Below are 17,475 nucleotides of genomic sequence, written 5' to 3' on the forward strand. Positions count from 1 at the left end.
AATGAATGCAATGAGTAGGCTAAATGCCTGAAAATATCATGAGAAGGGAAAAACTTAAAATGACGTTTAAGTCATAGAGATTAGGTCAATTTTTACACCGGCCTGCCCAATTTATTCGTTTTGTTTCAACGATGAGGCTGCCTCTTGCAGGGGAAATGAGAAGACATCTATTTCATTCTACACTTCACTCGTATTTTCAGTTGTAAATGAGCAGCAAAAAAAAAATGCTTTTAAATCTATGTCATCTTTATAAATAATAAGTATGCATTTTTATATAAAATATCCAGAAATATCAGTTGTAAAAATGTCATTCAAAAACGGACCCCTGTGCAACCGACGCAAGCAAGCACATCCTACAATTTCCCCAGAAATTGTACCCTCTCTAGTTTATTTATTATTATTTATTTTCGCCCCCCTAAAACACAGTCAATATTTGGCCTACATACACTACGGCGGTGTCAAAAGGTTCGTCTTGGTAGCGATTGCGTTGCTTCTATTGGAATTTACGTTCCATTGCATGGTTTGGGCTTAAGTTAAGTTTTTGTGGCGAAAAGTGAAGCTAACGGTGGCTAATTTGCTAGCCACAGTCACTGACGTTACTAACGTCACTACGTCACTAACGTCACGAAAACACGCGTGACTACCTGTAGCAGAACATTCGTTTCGCATCTGTTAACTTGGGGGATAGCTAGGCTAACTATAGCTTTACTGCAAGGCAGCTGCAGAAACGCCACAAGCAAAGAGGCCAGGGTGATAACTATTTACTCATTTTACTTTGTGATGTGAAACACAATTATGAAATGTAATGTACAATATTAGCTGATATTATTAAGGAAGTAGGCCCACATCTACTTTTGGAAACGGTAGTCTACTATTTCACTGAAGCATTAGCATCATGACATTAGCCTCTGTTGCCCGGGCAACACATACTACAGTGGTCTATGATGCATCTGTTTTCAATCTTTAAAATAAACATTCCTCACAAATACATTTTCGTTGTAGGATTTATTATGACATTACATTACAAGTAAACGATTTGTGGGTGAAATCATCATTACCTGTGGTTTCAAACCAGTGTTGCTCACTGCAACGCTGTAGCCTACGCGAGACACTACAAAAACATCTACCAAAGAGCTTTTTATGAATGAGCGAATTTCCACTAAATAAATGTCAAGCTTATTTACATTTTGGGGGGCATATTTTCAGTTAGCAGATGGTACTGTTTGAATCGCGATTCCATCTTCTATTGCCGGGTAACGTCGTAGAATAATCTTCAAAGGGGGTTCTTTATCAATGAATGAATGCAATGAGTAGGCTAAATGCCTGAAAATATCATGAGAAGGGAAAAACTTAAAATGACGTTTAAGTCATCGAGATTAGGTCAATTTGTACACCGGTCTGCCAAATTTGTTTGTTTTGATTCAACGATGAGGCTGCCTCTTTGAGAAGACATCTATTTCATTCTACACTTCACTCGTATTTTCAGTTGTACATGAGCAGCAAAAAAAATGCTTTTAAATCTATGTAATCTTTATAAATAATAAGTATGCATTTTTATATAAAATATACAAAAATATCAGTTGTAAAAATGTCATTCAAAAACGGACCCCTGTGCAACCGACGAAAGCAAGCACATCCTACAATTTCCCCAGAAATTGTACCCTCTCTAGTTTTCTTTTGTTGTCTATTTTATGCATATTTCATTTCATGTTGGTAATTTTGTAAAATATTTTCATGTTGGTAATTTTGTAAAATATTTTATAGGTGTAGTGTTCGGTTGTGGGCTGGGGGCTGGCCTTAAAGGCGGTATGAGAACTGTGTAGACTCAATTAGTCAGCTCGACCGCTGTCTGCAATCGACAAGCAGTGCCACTTGTGTTTTCTCCTCGTGTATAGCGGTGTAAAAAACGCAGCTGGAATAGACAAACTGTCCAAAAGCAGCTGTGGCTAGAAAGTAAACTTCTTATTGTTCATAATAAAGTTGTTGTAGTACCAGAAGCCTCGTGTTTTTTGTTGCAACTGTCCCAACACGCCAGCGTTGGACTCCGAGACTGAGCGTTGCGCACGGGTTTACCGATGGCATTTTTCCTCTAAAGTGTTTAAAAGTGCATTCTCTTCCGACCAGTACACGTTGCACAGTGAGCCAAGATGTCAGGCAATAGACTTTGCAGCTTCGCGGTAGCCAGTTAGGGTGACAAAGGTTTTTTAATGTGCGTCTTCTGAGTCGCGTAAAACACAGGTCTCAAGTCCCGAGCCATCGCTGGGTTCCGTCTCCCTTCCCCAAATTATTCGCCCTATATTTTCACTCTCCGAGACAGGCAAGTCACCAAATACTGCACTTTTACCCAATACATTTCTATGAAAACATAACTCATGGTGTGTACTCACAGCCACCAATATCGACGCATTGTTACGCATGATATAATACAGCCATTATGTTTATCAGTTGTGGTGTCATTCTCAAGGCGCCAAATGCAGCGACCTGGACCCGAGACCCAAACATCACCCTGTAGCCTTAGTGTTTTCACCTCATGAAATGGCAAAGAGTAGAGAGTGTGTAGAAATGTGAATACATGATGTCAAGTTAAGTCTATGGTTATCTGTCACGGACATAGCACGACATGGTGTTAAAAGACCATGCCTAATGTTTAAAGTTCACGATGACCGTTCAGACTAAAGACAATATTCTGAATGCAGAGACAAGTCTCAATACTTGGTTTCTGAATGAAGACAACACCCTATATGAGTCACTGCTTTTTAATAATTAGACGGAAATAATTAAATACACGAATGTGCGTGACAATGTGTGTGAAATTGAACCCTGAACAAATCAAGGTAGCCTACTCCTAGTAACTCACTCGACAGTTATGTGGAGCATAAGTTTTTTTTAATGATCACAATTCACAATTGGTCATTTGCACTAGAAACAAGAACATGGATCATTACGATTTGAACATTTCAACGTGTAGAATTTGCTGTTTCAGAACAGAAATTTAAAAAAAAAACTGAAATGTGACTTTGTAATGTGTAACCCCAAGCGACAGTTAAAACTGATAGGCCTAGTTCATTACAATGTGTTGCTCACTCCCAAGTGTCTTAAAATGATATCCATTGTTACGCACCTTCAAAGCCCCCTTAGTACCTTTACCATCGCAAGTCGCCTTAAGGCTCTTGTCTTAATCATAACCGTGACAGGCGGAAATGGAAATTGGCACATTTTAAAGTTAGTGTGGGTGGCTCTTAAAAGAACCTTTGGGGTATCACAGGGCAGTCAAATGGCACCCGTTTACTTGGAGCTGGTGTACTTGGTCACCGCCTTGGTGCCCTCGGACACGGCGTGCTTAGCCAGCTCACCTGGGAGCAGTAGGCGGACGGCGGTCTGGATCTCCCTGGAGGTGATGGTTGAACGCTTGTTGTAGTGCGCCAAGCGAGAAGACTCTCCGGCAATACGCTCGAAAATGTCGTTGACAAAGGAATTCATGATTCCCATAGCCTTGGACGAGATGCCGGTATCTGGATGGACCTGTTTCAGCACTTTATACACGTAGATGGCATAGCTCTCCTTCCTTGACTTTCTGCGCTTTTTGCCTCCCTTCGCAGCAGTCTTGGATACTGCTTTCTTGGAGCCCTTCTTGGGCGCTGACTTTGCAGGCTCAGGCATGTTGACGTCTCGTTTCTGTTCAGTAACGAATGAATTGCCGGGTACTCGCTTCCCCGTATTTATAGGGGTTTGGATGCAAAAATTGAGGCACGCCTCCCAGCTCTTCGAGGCGTTGACGCGGTGAAACGCGCGTGCGCCTGATTATCTGCCTGCTCTACTTCCCTTCTCCCGGTAGATTTTGTTAGCATCTTTTTGAGAAGGGAAGTTTTGAGAAGGGAAGTAGAGCAGGGAAGTAGAGCAGGCAGATAATCAGGCGCACGCGCGTTTCACCGCGTCAACGCCTCATTATCTGCCTGCTCTACTTACCTTCTCCCGGTAGATTTTGTTAGCATCTCTTCAGCGCATGCGTCCATCCTTGCGGACGACATGCGCTTGCCGCCCTAAAGTATCCATTTGGTTATCCATTAAAAGTTTGCCACTTTGTTTCATGTTTTGTTACGGATCTTTTCAAAGGTCAGATAGGCTTATGTCTAACGTCTACTTAAATACATATGAGTACAAAACCATTTGTATTTTTACTAGCTACACGAAATTCTACTGTAAAAACTGAGCATTGTTCCAACTACTATAATTTGCCACTTTATTCGGAATAGTAGTCTTGTTTAGCTGCTGCTCTCAATGTCACAAATAACCTAACCTTGCAAACGAAATCGAGCCTCGCTAAAAACGTGTCCGACTACAATACACACACGGCGCTTGGTGGCTTCGATATAACCAATACTTTATTAAGGATTTTTTTAACTGAAATAAGTTTTTTTAATGAACGGCAATATTTCGTGTTGAAGAAAGTGTCAGGCTAGTATCAAATAGTCAAATGTGTAGTGCTCTGGCACATGTTCTCAGGAAATAGGCTTACCTGACCCGCTAATAACCAAAGGCGACTAGATAAACTGAGGGAACAATGTATCGTTTTCAACACTGAATTCGGTATGGATTACTCTTTACTGAAAGTGTGGGTGGCTCTTAAAAGAGCCTTTGGGTTAAGTGCCGAAACAGTAAATCAAAATAGGAGTTTAACCGCCGAAACCGTACAGAGTACGTCCTTGGCGCTTGAGAGCGTAGACGACGTCCATGGCGGTCACGGTCTTCCTCTTAGCATGCTCAGTGTAGGTTACAGCATCACGGATGACATTCTCAAGAAACACCTTGAGAACTCCACGTGTCTCCTCGTAGATCAAGCCTGAGATACGTTTCACGCCGCCACGACGAGCAAGGCGACGGATAGCGGGCTTGGTGATGCCCTGGATGTTGTCCCTCAAAACCTTGCGATGACGCTTGGCGCCTCCCTTGCCGAGTCCTTTGCCTCCTTTGCCTCTTCCTGACATGATGGGTATTACAACGGTTACAAACAATAATGAAGTTCACCACAGACTCACTGGCGTTATGTTTCGACGGCACGGACGTGAAGGAACACTGCAAGCGCCATTCTTCGACTCCCTGTGGCGTTGCAATTAAAGGGACCGTCTCCCAACATGGCCTCCTGAATGCTGACACTGTTTTGTCATGTGTATTCTCAAAGACATTTCCAAAAGTTAATGAAAGGGATCGCGATAGTTAGAAGTAACGATCGGTCAAACCCTCCTGGGAACCAAGGTAAAGTATTGTTTTCCATTTAATAGTTTGTTTTGTCATTCCCTGTTTATTTAGTCTTTAAAACACATCTTACAATTTAGACTTTTGAAAAAGTATTTAGATTTTTTATTTCATAGTATGTCCACTGTCATGCACTACGGGATCATTTTTTGTGTGCAAAAACAGCCAAATTTAAAGGATAGAAAAACTGAACATATTATGGCTGTAGAGTGACAATACGGGCTGTAGGGTCATCTTGACAGTCAGGAAGCCCAGGTAGCACAGGTGTGAATCTATTAGGATGAAGGAAAAAACACATAGGCTATAAATGAAATGTAATAAACAAGAATAATACTTAAGTCTCACGCTAATCAAATTAGATTAAATGTAGTCAGGTGGTAGTGCATCATTATAAAATTACAGTAGTGACCATACTCATGGAAACAAACTTAGCATTCTTGAGAATTTTTTTATTCATTTCATAGCATTACTGTGGAAATCGTAAAATCTTAAGGATAACAGATAAATATAACATAAATAACCCTAACCCTGGTACTAAATAAATAATAATAATAATTGGCCCAAAGAGGGCAACATCTTTCCTGATCCTCCCTGTCTGTCTCTGTGTCTGTAACATCTGAGCCTCCTGCATCATCTTCCTCTTCTTCAACATCTTCTTCTATCCCAGGCTCAAACTCATCCTCATCTCTCTCATCATCTGACAGCTCCAAATCTGAATTTCCCTCAGCCATCGGTAAAAAAGAATCCTCTCTACTTCAGTTCTGTTTCCTACAACAATTTTACACGAAGACGTGTAAAATTGGTTGAATACGTGTAAAATTGGTGTCCACTATAAATGACATTCATAAAATGGCTATTATTTCAAACAAAAAATAATTGAACTGCTTTCAAAACTAAAACTATAGTTCCTCAGAAGTTAATAAACAAGAAAATAAAAGTGAAGTTCAAATTAATGCATGTTCAGGTGGCATTTTTTATCTAACCAATTTACCAAAAAGTTGCGTTGTCACATTTAAATGTGGAGAGTAATATTTAAAACTTATACTATACACTAATTGTTCTAACACAAAAAAGTGAATAATATACATAGATATTCATATAATCAACTATATTGGAGACAGAGGCTTGCGGGGAATCTGCACCATGTTACAACACATTATTGTGGAGGGGGTTGGGGGGGGGGGGGATTGCCAAGTTGTAAATAAAAAAGGTGGAAAATGCAGCCTTTATTATTATTATTGTTGTTGTTATTGTTATTATTATTATTTATTTATTTTAATCTACATAGTGTTTTAAATAATTTGGACACATGTAGTTTCTAGAGATATGCATAATAAACCCATTCAAAAATACATGCTTATTTAATGTAGAGGCAGTGATTAGCCTACATCTCTGTTCAGCAGACAACTGATCTTTGTATTCTTTAAACGTCATAAAGGCTCGTGGGGGCTTTGAAGGTGCGTAACAATGGATATCATTTTAAGACACTTGGGAGTGAGCAACACATTGTAATGAACTAGGCCTATCAGTTTTAACTGTCGCTTGGGGTTACACATTACAAAGTCACATTTCAGTTTTTTTTTTTAATTTCTGTTCTGAAACAGCAAATTCTACACGTTGAAATGTTCAAATCGTAATGATCCATGTTCTTGTTTCTAGTGCAAATGACCAATTGTGAATTGTGATCATTAAAAAAAACTTATGCTCCACATAACTATGTCGAGTGAGTTACTAGGAGTAGGCTACCTTGATTTGTTCAGGGTTCAATTTCACACACATTGTCACGCACATTCGTGTATTTAATTATTTCCGTCTAATTATTAAAAAGCAGTGACTCAAATAGGGTGTTGTCTTCATTCAGAAACCAAGTATTGAGACTTGTCTCTGCATTCAGAATATTGTCTTTAGTCTGAACGGTCATCGTGAACTTTAAACATTAGGCATGGTCTTTTAACACCATGTCGTGCTATGTCCGTGACAGATAACCATAGACTTAACTTGACATCATGTATTCACATTTCTACACACTCTCTACTCCTTGCCATTTCATGAGGTGAAAACACTAAGGCTACAGGGCGATGTTTGGGTCTCGGGTCCAGGTCGCTGCATTTGGCGCCTTGAGAATGACACCACAACTGATAAACATAATGGCTGTATTATATCATGCGTAACAATGCGTCGATATTGGTGGCTGTGAGTACACACCATGAGTTATGTTTTCATAGAAATGTATTGGGTAAAAGTGCAGTATTTGGTGACTTGCCTGTCTCGGAGAGTGAAAATATAGGGCGAATAATTTGGGGAAGGGAGACGGAACCCAGCGATGGCTCGGGACTTGAGACCTGTGTTTTACGCGACTCAGAAGACGCACATTAAAAAACCTTTGTCACCCTAACTGGCTACCGCGAAGCTGCAAAGTCTATTGCCTGACATCTTGGCTCACTGTGCAACGTGTACTGGTCGGAAGAGAATGCACTTTTAAACACTTTAGAGGAAAAATGCCATCGGTAAACCCGTGCGCAACGCTCAGTCTCGGAGTCCAACGCTGGCGTGTTGGGACAGTTCCAACAAAAAACACGAGGCTTCTGGTACTACAACAACTTTATTATGAACAATAAGAAGTTTACTTTCTAGCCACAGCTGCTTTTGGACAGTTTGTCTATTCCAGCTGCGTTTTTTACACCGCTATACACGAGGAGAAAACACAAGTGGCACTGCTTGTCGATTGCAGACAGCGGTCGAGCTGACTAATTGAGTCTACACAGTTCTCATACCGCCTTTAAGGCCAGCCCCCAGCCCACAACCGAACACTACACCTATAAAATATTTTACAAAATTACCAACATGAAAATATTTTACAAAATTACCAACATGAAATGAAATATGCATAAAATAGACAACAAAAGAAAACTAGAGAGGGTACAATTTCTGGGGAAATTGTAGGATGTGCTTGCTTTCGTCGGTTGCACAGGGGTCCGTTTTTGAATGACATTTTTACAACTGATATTTTTGTATATTTTATATAAAAATGCATACTTATTATTTATAAAGATTACATAGATTTAAAAGCATTTTTTTTGCTGCTCATGTACAACTGAAAATACGAGTGAAGTGTAGAATGAAATAGATGTCTTCTCAAAGAGGCAGCCTCATCGTTGAATCAAAACAAACAAATTTGGCAGACCGGTGTACAAATTGACCTAATCTCGATGACTTAAACGTCATTTTAAGTTTTTCCCTTCTCATGATATTTTCAGGCATTTAGCCTACTCATTGCATTCATTCATTGATAAAGAACCCCCTTTGAAGATTATTCTACGACGTTACCCGGCAATAGAAGATGGAATCGCGATTCAAACAGTACCATCTGCTAACTGAAAATATGCCCCCCAAAATGTAAATAAGCTTGACATTTATTTAGTGGAAATTCGCTCATTCATAAAAAGCTCTTTGGTAGATGTTTTTGTAGTGTCTCGCGTAGGCTACAGCGTTGCAGTGAGCAACACTGGTTTGAAACCACAGGTAATGATGATTTCACCCACAAATCGTTTACTTGTAATGTAATGTCATAATAAATCCTACAACGAAAATGTATTTGTGAGGAATGTTTATTTTAAAGATTGAAAACAGATGCATCATAGACCACTGTAGTATGTGTTGCCCGGGCAACAGAGGCTAATGTCATGATGCTAATGCTTCAGTGAAATAGTAGACTACCGTTTCCAAAAGTAGATGTGGGCCTACTTCCTTAATAATATCAGCTAATATTGTACATTACATTTCATAATTGTGTTTCACATCACAAAGTAAAATGAGTAAATAGTTATCACCCTGGCCTCTTTGCTTGTGGCGTTTCTGCAGCTGCCTTGCAGTAAAGCTATAGTTAGCCTAGCTATCCCCCAAGTTAACAGATGCGAAACGAATGTTCTGCTACAGGTAGTCACGCGTGTTTTCGTGACGTTAGTGACGTAGTGACGTTAGTAACGTCAGTGACTGTGGCTAGCAAATTAGCCACCGTTAGCTTCACTTTTCGCCACAAAAACTTAACTTAAGCCCAAACCATGCAATGGAACGTAAATTCCAATAGAAGCAACGCAATCGCTACCAAGACGAACCTTTTGACACCGCCGTAGTGTATGTAGGCCAAATATTGACTGTGTTTTAGGGGGGCGAAAATAAATAATAATAAATAAACTAGAGAGGGTACAATTTCTGGGGAAATTGTAGGATGTGCTTGCTTGCGTCGGTTGCACAGGGGTCCGTTTTTGAATGACATTTTTACAACTGATATTTCTGGATATTTTATATAAAAATGCATACTTATTATTTATAAAGATGACATAGATTTAAAAGCATTTTTTTTTTGCTGCTCATTTACAACTGAAAATACGAGTGAAGTGTAGAATGAAATAGATGTCTTCTCATTTCCCCTGCAAGAGGCAGCCTCATCGTTGAAACAAAACGAATAAATTGGGCAGGCCGGTGTAAAAATTGACCTAATCTCTATTACTTAAACGTCATTTTAAGTTTTTCCTTCTCATGATATTTTCAGGCATTTAGCCTACTCATTGCATTCATTCATTAATAAAGAACCCCCTTTGAAGATTATTCTACGACGTTACCCGGCAGTAGAAGATGGAATCGCGATTCAAACAGCACCATCTGCTAACGGAAAATATGACCCCCAAAACGTAAATAAGCTTGACATTTATTTAGTGGAAAATCGCTCATTCATAAAAAGCTCACTGGTAGCGATCATTGTCAGTAACAACGCAAAATGCGATATAGCCCTTTGTGGAGAAGCTGCCCCGGTAAATTGTACTACTACGGCACAGTACTAGACTACTGTGTTCGTCTTTGTAGTGATTGCGTTGGTTGAATTGGATTTAACGTTCCGTTGTACGGTTTAAACTGAAATTAATTATTTTCATGAACAGATTGACAACGTTTAGGCTGTGGCAATGAAGTTCAGGTTAGTAGTTAGATAGACTTTTGATTTAAGTAAGGGGAGTGCCGAACATGTTCTGTCGCCGTTTGACTTCCTACAGCTGTGTAGATGTTTTTGTAGTGTCTCGCGTAGGCTACAGCGTTGCAGTGAGCAACACTGGTTTGAAACCACAGGTAATGGTAATTTCACCAACAAATCGTTTACTAATGTCAGAATAAATCCTACAACGAAAATGTATATGTGAGGAATGTTTATTTTAAGATTGAAAACAGATAACGCTACATCATAGACCACTGTAGTATGTGTTGCCCGGGCAACACAGGCTAATGTCATGATGCTAATACTTCAGTGAAATAGTAGACTACTGTTTCCGAAAGTAGATGTACTTCCTTAATAATATCATCTTATACTGTACATTACACATCACAATTGTGTGTCTTATCACAAAGTAAAATGAGTAAATAGTTATCACCCTGGCCTCTTTGCTTGTGGCGTTTCTGCAGCTGCCTTGCAGTAAAGCTATAGTTAGCCTAGCTATCCCCCAAGTTAACAGATGCGAAACGAATGTTCTGCCAAAGGTAGTCACGCGTGTTTTCGTGACGTTAGTGACGTAGTGACGTTAGTAACGTCAGTGACTGTGGCTAGCAAATTAGCCACCGTTAGCTTCACTTTTCGCCACAAAAACTTAACTTAAGCCCAAACCATGCAACGGAACGTAAATTCCAATAGAAGCAACTCAATCGCTACCAAGACGAAACTTTTGACACCTACTTTGTCTATGTAAGCCAAATATTGACTGAGTTTTAGGGGGGCAAAAAATAAATAAAAAATATATATATATATATGTGAGAGAACAAAGGTTGTGCTCTCGCCGAAGGCTTGAGCACACCCAACTAGAGAGGGTACAATTTCTGGGGAAATTGTAGGGTGTGCTTGCTTGCGTTTTTCCCTTCTAGTGATATTTTCAAGCATTTAGCCTACTCATATTGCATATTTCATTAAGAACACCCTTTGAAACAGCTGCGAACCCCCTTTGAAACAAGCTACTGTAACAACGTTGTCACTGGCAGTATATTTCAGATGGAATCGCGATTCAAACAGTACCGTCTGCTAACTGAAAATATGCCCCCAAAACATAAATAAGTTTGACATTAATGTAGGGGGAAATGGCTAATTCAAAATAAGTTTGCTGGAGGCAAGATAGCTGCTGTTGCTCCACATTTCACTGATTGTTTGAAAGCGCCGGAAATGAGAATGTTTCTTTTGACATAAAGTTTAGCTGTGGCATTGAAGACAGTAGTACTACACTGCCAGTGGGCGAGCCGAGTCTGACTGAGGCTAACGTCAAAACAAGCCGCGGTGTCACTCAAATTCCAAGTTTGACACAAATCACAAAAATATGCTGACCCGCTGGCTGTCTTCGCAATCGCCATATCTTTAAAACACTGCCCTCCTTCTGATTAAACAGCTGTGTAGATGTTTTTGTAGTGTGTCTCGCGTAGACTACAGCGTTGCAGTGAGCAACACTGGTTTGAAACCACAGGTAATGAAAATGTCACCAACAAATCGTTTACTTGTAATGTAATGTCATAATAAATCGACAACCAAAATGTATTTGTGAGGAATGTTTATTTTAACGATTGAAAACAGATGCATCATAGACCACTGTAGTATGTGTTGCCCGGGCAACAGAGGCTAATGTCATGCTAATGCTTCAGTGAAATAGTAGACTACCGTTTCCGAAAGTAGATGTGGGCCTACTTACATTTAGTCATTTAGCAGACGCTCTTATCCAGATCGACTTAATAATATCAGCTAATATTATACATTACATTTCACAATAGTGTTTCACATCACAAAGTAAAATGAGTAAATAGTTATCACCCTGGCCTCTTTGCTTGTGGCGTTTCTGCAGCTGCCTTGCAGTAAAGCTATAGTTAGCTTAGCTATCCCCCAAGTTAACAGATGCGAAACAAATGTTCTGCCAAAGGTAGTCACGCTTGTTTTTGTGACGTTAGTGACGTAGTGACGTTAGTAACGTCAGTGTCTGTGGCTAGCAAATTAGCCACCGTTAGCTTCACTTTTCGCCACAAAAACTTAAGTTGAGCCTAAACCATGCAACGGAACGTAAATCCCAATAGAAGCAACTCAATCGCTACCAAGACGAAACTTTTGACACCTAGGTTGTCTATGTAGGCCAAATATTGACTGAGTTTTAGGGGGGCAAAAAGAAATAATAATAATAATATATATGTGAGAGAACAAAGGTTGTGCCCTTGCCGAAGGCAAAGCACACCCAATAATATATATGTGAGAGAACAAAGGTTGTGCCCTTGCCGAAGGCAAAGCACACCCAATAATATAATTGCGTTGAGCGTGTGTGAGTGCATGTGTGTGCATGTGAAAGTAAAGTCTTGCTTGTGTTTGTTCAGGGATGTTGGATTATACCCCTGTGGTATTTCCTAAGCAATGGGAATGCTAAGTGAAACAACTATAAATGTAGATATAACAGCAAAAACAAGACATAAATTAACAATAATACATAAAACTCTTACAAAACAGCAATTAGAATTTCTTTTAGGCACTTTTTGAAACAATTTATGGTGGGACATTCAGTTTACCCGCTGCCTAGTGCAGCCAATGACTGAAGATCAAAACGTATCCACACCTGTCACTCACACAGGTGCCCTATGTAAGGGGGTGACAGCCGTCACTCATCCTCCCAAAAAATTCATTCAGCACGGTTTGTCCTGAATTTTGATCGAAGATTAAGAAGAAAAGAAGCTTTCAATAAAATGAGCTTTTCCATGCCACCTCTGCCGCACAAAGCTCTTTTAAGAGCAAAGTGCAGGTGCCGTCATCTGGAGGCCGAAGGAGACCGCCACAAATTTTGTATGGGTGTATAGGACCTCGGCATGCCAGAGACGGCCTGGTAAATTCCCCCGCATGCAATGAGTGTGCCAGTCTCTCTACAAAGGAGAGACAAAAGCGTCACAAATTCTTCCAGGAGGAAGAGCCCCTCGAGGACGTGGTCTCGGCCCTGTTTTATTTCGTGGAGCTCCGCCCCATAGGGGAGCTCTGCTCCTATTGGTTTACCCTCTGCCTAGTGCAGCTAATGACTGAAGATCAAAATATACACACACCTGTCACTCACACAGGTGCCCTATATAAGGGGGTGACAGCCGTCACTCATCCTCCCCAAAAAATTCAGCACGGGTTGCTGGAATTTAGTGGCTTGAAGATTAAAGAATATCTGAAATGAGCGTTTCCATTCCACCGCTTCCGCTTAAGGCTCTTTTAAGAGCCCAATGCCGGTGCCGTTTCTTGGAGGCCGATGGAGACCACCACGAATTTTGTTTTGTGTGCTTGGGACCTCGGCATGCCAGGGACGGTTTGGTGAACCCTCCTGTCTGCTTGTCGTGCGCTGGCCTCTCCGTTTCGGAGAGGCGGCTGCGTCACGACTTCTTTCAGGTGGAGGAGCCCCTCGAAGATGTGGTCTCTGCTCTCCGAGGAGGAGAGTTCAGAATTTGAGGACCACCTCGAGGCGGCTATTGAGGTGCACGCGCCTGGGCGGGAACCTCCTGTGGAGGCTTTCTGCCCAAGCGTGTTGTTCAACCCCCCGCACTTCTCTGAGGTAAAAGGGCGCGAGTTGACCTCGACATCAGAGGATGACGAAGAGCCGGCTCCCGCCCCTCCCGTCTCCTCTGCGCTGTCTCGCAGGGCAGACTTCCCGTCTGTCATCGCGAAGGCAGCCGAAATCATGGGCGTTCCCCTGCCGGCCTCTCCTCCTGTGGAGGAAGATGACCCGTGGGATGTTGGCCCTCATGCAAAACGCAGTAAGGCCTCGAAGCCCTTATGCCCCACTATGCCGAGACTGGCAGACTATGTGCAGGGCTCATGGGAGGCGCCATTGGTGGCTAACGCCCCGGTCAAGGCGCTCCTCCCGTTCACGAGGGTGAGCGGGCTGGGTGAGGCAGCGAAGTCCGGTCCCCCACCCTTGGAACCGTCCCTCGCCGCTTACCTGGTGCCAGGGGCGAGCGCTTGGTTGACGGCGAGGAAGGCGACCCTGCCATCATCCCGGGACAAGCTTACTGCCTCTCTGGCAGACAAGGCGTATGTCTGGGGTGCGCAGGCTGCGGCTGCCTCTGGGAACGCCGCCCTTCTGACGGCGGCGGTCTCCAAACTCTCCACGGAGAGGCCTGAGGGACTGTCGGCCGAGGAGACGTCGTGGGTTGCCAGGATGGCATCTGCCGCGCTCCACCTGAATCAGGGGGCAGCGATTGCGCTGGCAGGGCGATGGGAAACAGCGTTGGTGTTCATCGCCACCTGTGGCTGTCGCTGACAGCCATGAGGGAGGCGGACAAGTCCGCCCTACTCAACGCTCCCGTGGCTAGCGAGGGCCTGTTCGGACCGGCTGTGGCGTCAGCCTCCGAACGCTTCTCTCGCCTGGAGGAGGAGAGGAAGCACCTGCTAGGGCATATGCCCCTGCAGAAGAAACCTCACGCTGCTCCCTTCTCTGTTTCCTCCGGTGCCTCGCAAAGCAGGAGGAAACGAGCTCGCCGTCCGGTGGCACGAGCGGCCGCTGCGACGCAGGCTGCTCCTCCCGCGGCACCTGTTCCACCCTTGGCTGTTCCCCCCGAGAGAGCGGGTCACAGCCGCCCACCTAACGCCAGCTGGCGTGGTGGCGGAGGGGGAAGAAAGAGGAGAGCGTGACTGGCGGCGTGGACCGAGGCTTCGGTCCCCACCCCGGTCTATCTGAATGAAATAAAGAGGCTTGGACCTCCACTTTACCCTTTCCCTGAAAGACAAGTGTTCCATTCAGTGCCTCTTACGCCTTCGACGAGTACAGAGCTGAGCACTCGTACTGTTGTCGAGCGGGTTCATGAGTTGGTTTCGGTTCGCGAGTTGTCCTCAACGAGTGACGCCGAACCATCAAGCACTGCACTCGTAGCGGAGTCTGGCCCAGCTAGCAAGCGTGTGGCCAGACCGCTACCCGTCTCTGTGCACCTTGACACAGCGTGTGACTCTGTTGTCACGTTACAAGAGCCATCACTGCGGCTGTGCGCCCAGAGCTCAGACCTCTCTTGGTCAGGGGGCGCAGCCCCAGCCCTTTCGAGTCGACCCCACCTTGGGCTGTGCCGCCGATTCGGTGCACAGCGGCGGCTGGGGTCAGACGAGAGTACGGCCGTTTCCTGTCTGCGGCTCCGCAGCTGAACGCACGCCCGCTCTCTCTGCGTTATGCAGAGTGGCGAGAGTCATGCTCACTGCCAAGCTGGCTAGACAGGATACTGAGAGAGGGTTGTGCCATCCAGTTCATGCGGACTCCCCCTCCTTTCAGAGGAGTGAGGGAGACACGCTTGTCCTGCCCGCTGAAAGCACTTGCGCTCCGGACGGAGATAGCGAGCTTGCTGACCAAAGGGACAGTGATCCCGGTCCCCAGAGATCAGGATAACTCGGGTCTCTACTCCCCTTATTTTTTGGTTCCCAAGAAAAACGGGGGGATGAGGCCGATTCTAGACCTGAGGGTGCTCAACGAGAGTGTGGCCAAACGGCCCTTTCGCATGCTGACGATAAAGCGTTTGCTGACTTGTGTACAGCGGAACGACTTTGGGATCAGCATAGATCTGAAGGACGCGTATTTCCATGTGCCTATCAAACTGAAGCACAGGAGATTTCTGCGTTTTGCCTTCGAAGGGAAAAAGTACGAGTACACGCGCCTGCCGTTTGGTTACGCGCTGGCTCCTCGAACTTTCTCCAAGTGCGTGGAAGCAGCTCTAGAACCGTTACGGCGGAGAGGAATACGCATTCTGGCGTACCTCGACGACCTGTTAGTTCTAGCTCAGTCTCCGGACAGAGCTATCCAGGACGCGACCTCACTGGTGAGTCAGCTCAGCCAGTTGGGGTTCGATGTCAACTGGGAGAAGAGCGCTCCATGGCCCGCTCAACAGTTTACCTACCTAGGTATCCATTTGGACACTGTTGGGATGAGAGCCAGACTGTCGGCGCCACGGAGAGAGGCTATTTCATTAGCTCTCTGCGCGTTCCGGGTCTCACGCACAATCACCGCGCTGTCGGCGATGTCCCTATTGGGGTTGATGGCGGCGGCTCATGTAGTAGTGCCATTAGGCCTGTTATACATGCGCAAGCTGCAGAGATGGTTTGCTCAGCTGCGGTTGGATCCTGTGCGACACCGCCGCAGACTGCTAGTGATACCGAGATCAGTCAAAACCGATCTGAACCATTGGAGAGACCCGCGCGTCATGGCGCGCGGAGTCGACATGGGCAGAGTGACATCTCTCTACCCGGTCTTTACGGACGCGTCCTTGACCGGGTGGGGTGGAGTATGTCAGGCGGGCTCGATAGGAGGAAGATGGGAACCGTCAGAGACGCGTCACATCAACTTCCTGGAGCTCGAAGCGGTTCGACTGACTCTGTGCCATTTCGCGCTGGTGTTGAAGGATCAAGACGTTCTCGTCAGATCCGACAACAGGGTGACGGTGGCTTACATCAACAGACAGGGAGGGGTGCGCTCTCCAGCACTTCACCGCTTAGCGGAGGAAGTGTGGACTTGGGCTTTCACGCACCTACGCTCCCTGAGAGCTCTGCACATTCCAGGTCTGCTCAACGAAGGAGCGGACCTGATGTCAAGAGGCGGCCCGAGAGAGGACGAATGGAGGTTGAAACCGTCCATCGTGTCTCTGATCTGGGCACGTTTCGGCCGAGCACAGGTGGATCTGTTTGCGTCACGAGCCAACACACAGTGTCTTCTGTGGTTCTCGCTGCGCGCACAGGACAGACCTCCGCTTGGAGTCGATGCGTTCGCGCACCGTTCCTGGCCGAGAGGTCTGCTAAACGCATTTCCACCTCTGGCCTCCATCCTCCCCTTGCTGGCTCGGGTGAGGTCAGACGGGCTGTCGGTCATTCTGATAGCCCCTGATCGCCCCGGAGCCCCATGGTTCCCGGAGATGATGGGGATGCTGGTGGGCGGGCCTTGGCCCATACCTCATCAGACGGATGCGCTCTCTCAGGCCGGAGGCCTGGTGAAGAGCCCTCCAGTGATCGGAGGCCCACTTATGGCTTGGCTACTGAGAGGGAACTCTTAGAGCGCCGGGGTCTGTCTGATGCTGTCATTCAGACCATTCAGAGTGCGCGCGCACAATCTACTGCTAGAGGGTACGCGTCGCGCTGGCGAGCCTTCATGCAATGGTGTGGAAAACAGAACCTTGACCCGGTCTCATGTCCGGTCGAAATGTTCTTGTGTTTCTTACAATCGT

The 17,475-nt window shown here is 44.7% G+C and overlaps 2 protein-coding genes across 2 annotated transcripts; both read right to left on the reverse strand.

The window, feature by feature from the left end:
- Window positions 1-2,876: 2,876 nt before the first annotated feature.
- Window positions 2,877-3,671, reverse strand: LOC134024671 (histone H2B-like). Its single transcript, XM_062467268.1, has one exon. It carries the CDS (start codon window positions 3,658-3,660, stop codon window positions 3,286-3,288), a length of 375 nt encoding a protein of 124 aa, XP_062323252.1. The 5' UTR covers window positions 3,661-3,671; the 3' UTR covers window positions 2,877-3,285.
- Window positions 3,672-4,535: 864 nt separating this feature from the next.
- Window positions 4,536-4,996, reverse strand: LOC134025290 (histone H4). Its single transcript, XM_062468221.1, has one exon. It carries the CDS (start codon window positions 4,983-4,985, stop codon window positions 4,674-4,676), a length of 312 nt encoding a protein of 103 aa, XP_062324205.1. The 5' UTR covers window positions 4,986-4,996; the 3' UTR covers window positions 4,536-4,673.
- Between the last annotated feature and the right edge of the window lie 12,479 nt (window positions 4,997-17,475).

This window comes from Osmerus eperlanus, chromosome 8 (genome assembly GCF_963692335.1).
Source record: "Osmerus eperlanus chromosome 8, fOsmEpe2.1, whole genome shotgun sequence".
Classification (NCBI taxonomy): Eukaryota; Metazoa; Chordata; class Actinopteri; order Osmeriformes; family Osmeridae; genus Osmerus; species Osmerus eperlanus.

What these genes read in the sequence shown, in the direction of transcription:
- LOC134025290 (XM_062468221.1), bottom strand. Translation starts at nt 4,985, where the DNA reads ATGTCAGGAAGAGGCAAAGGAGGCAAAGGACTCGGCAAGGGAGGCGCC.
- LOC134024671 (XM_062467268.1), bottom strand. Translation starts at nt 3,660, where the DNA reads ATGCCTGAGCCTGCAAAGTCAGCGCCCAAGAAGGGCTCCAAGAAAGCA.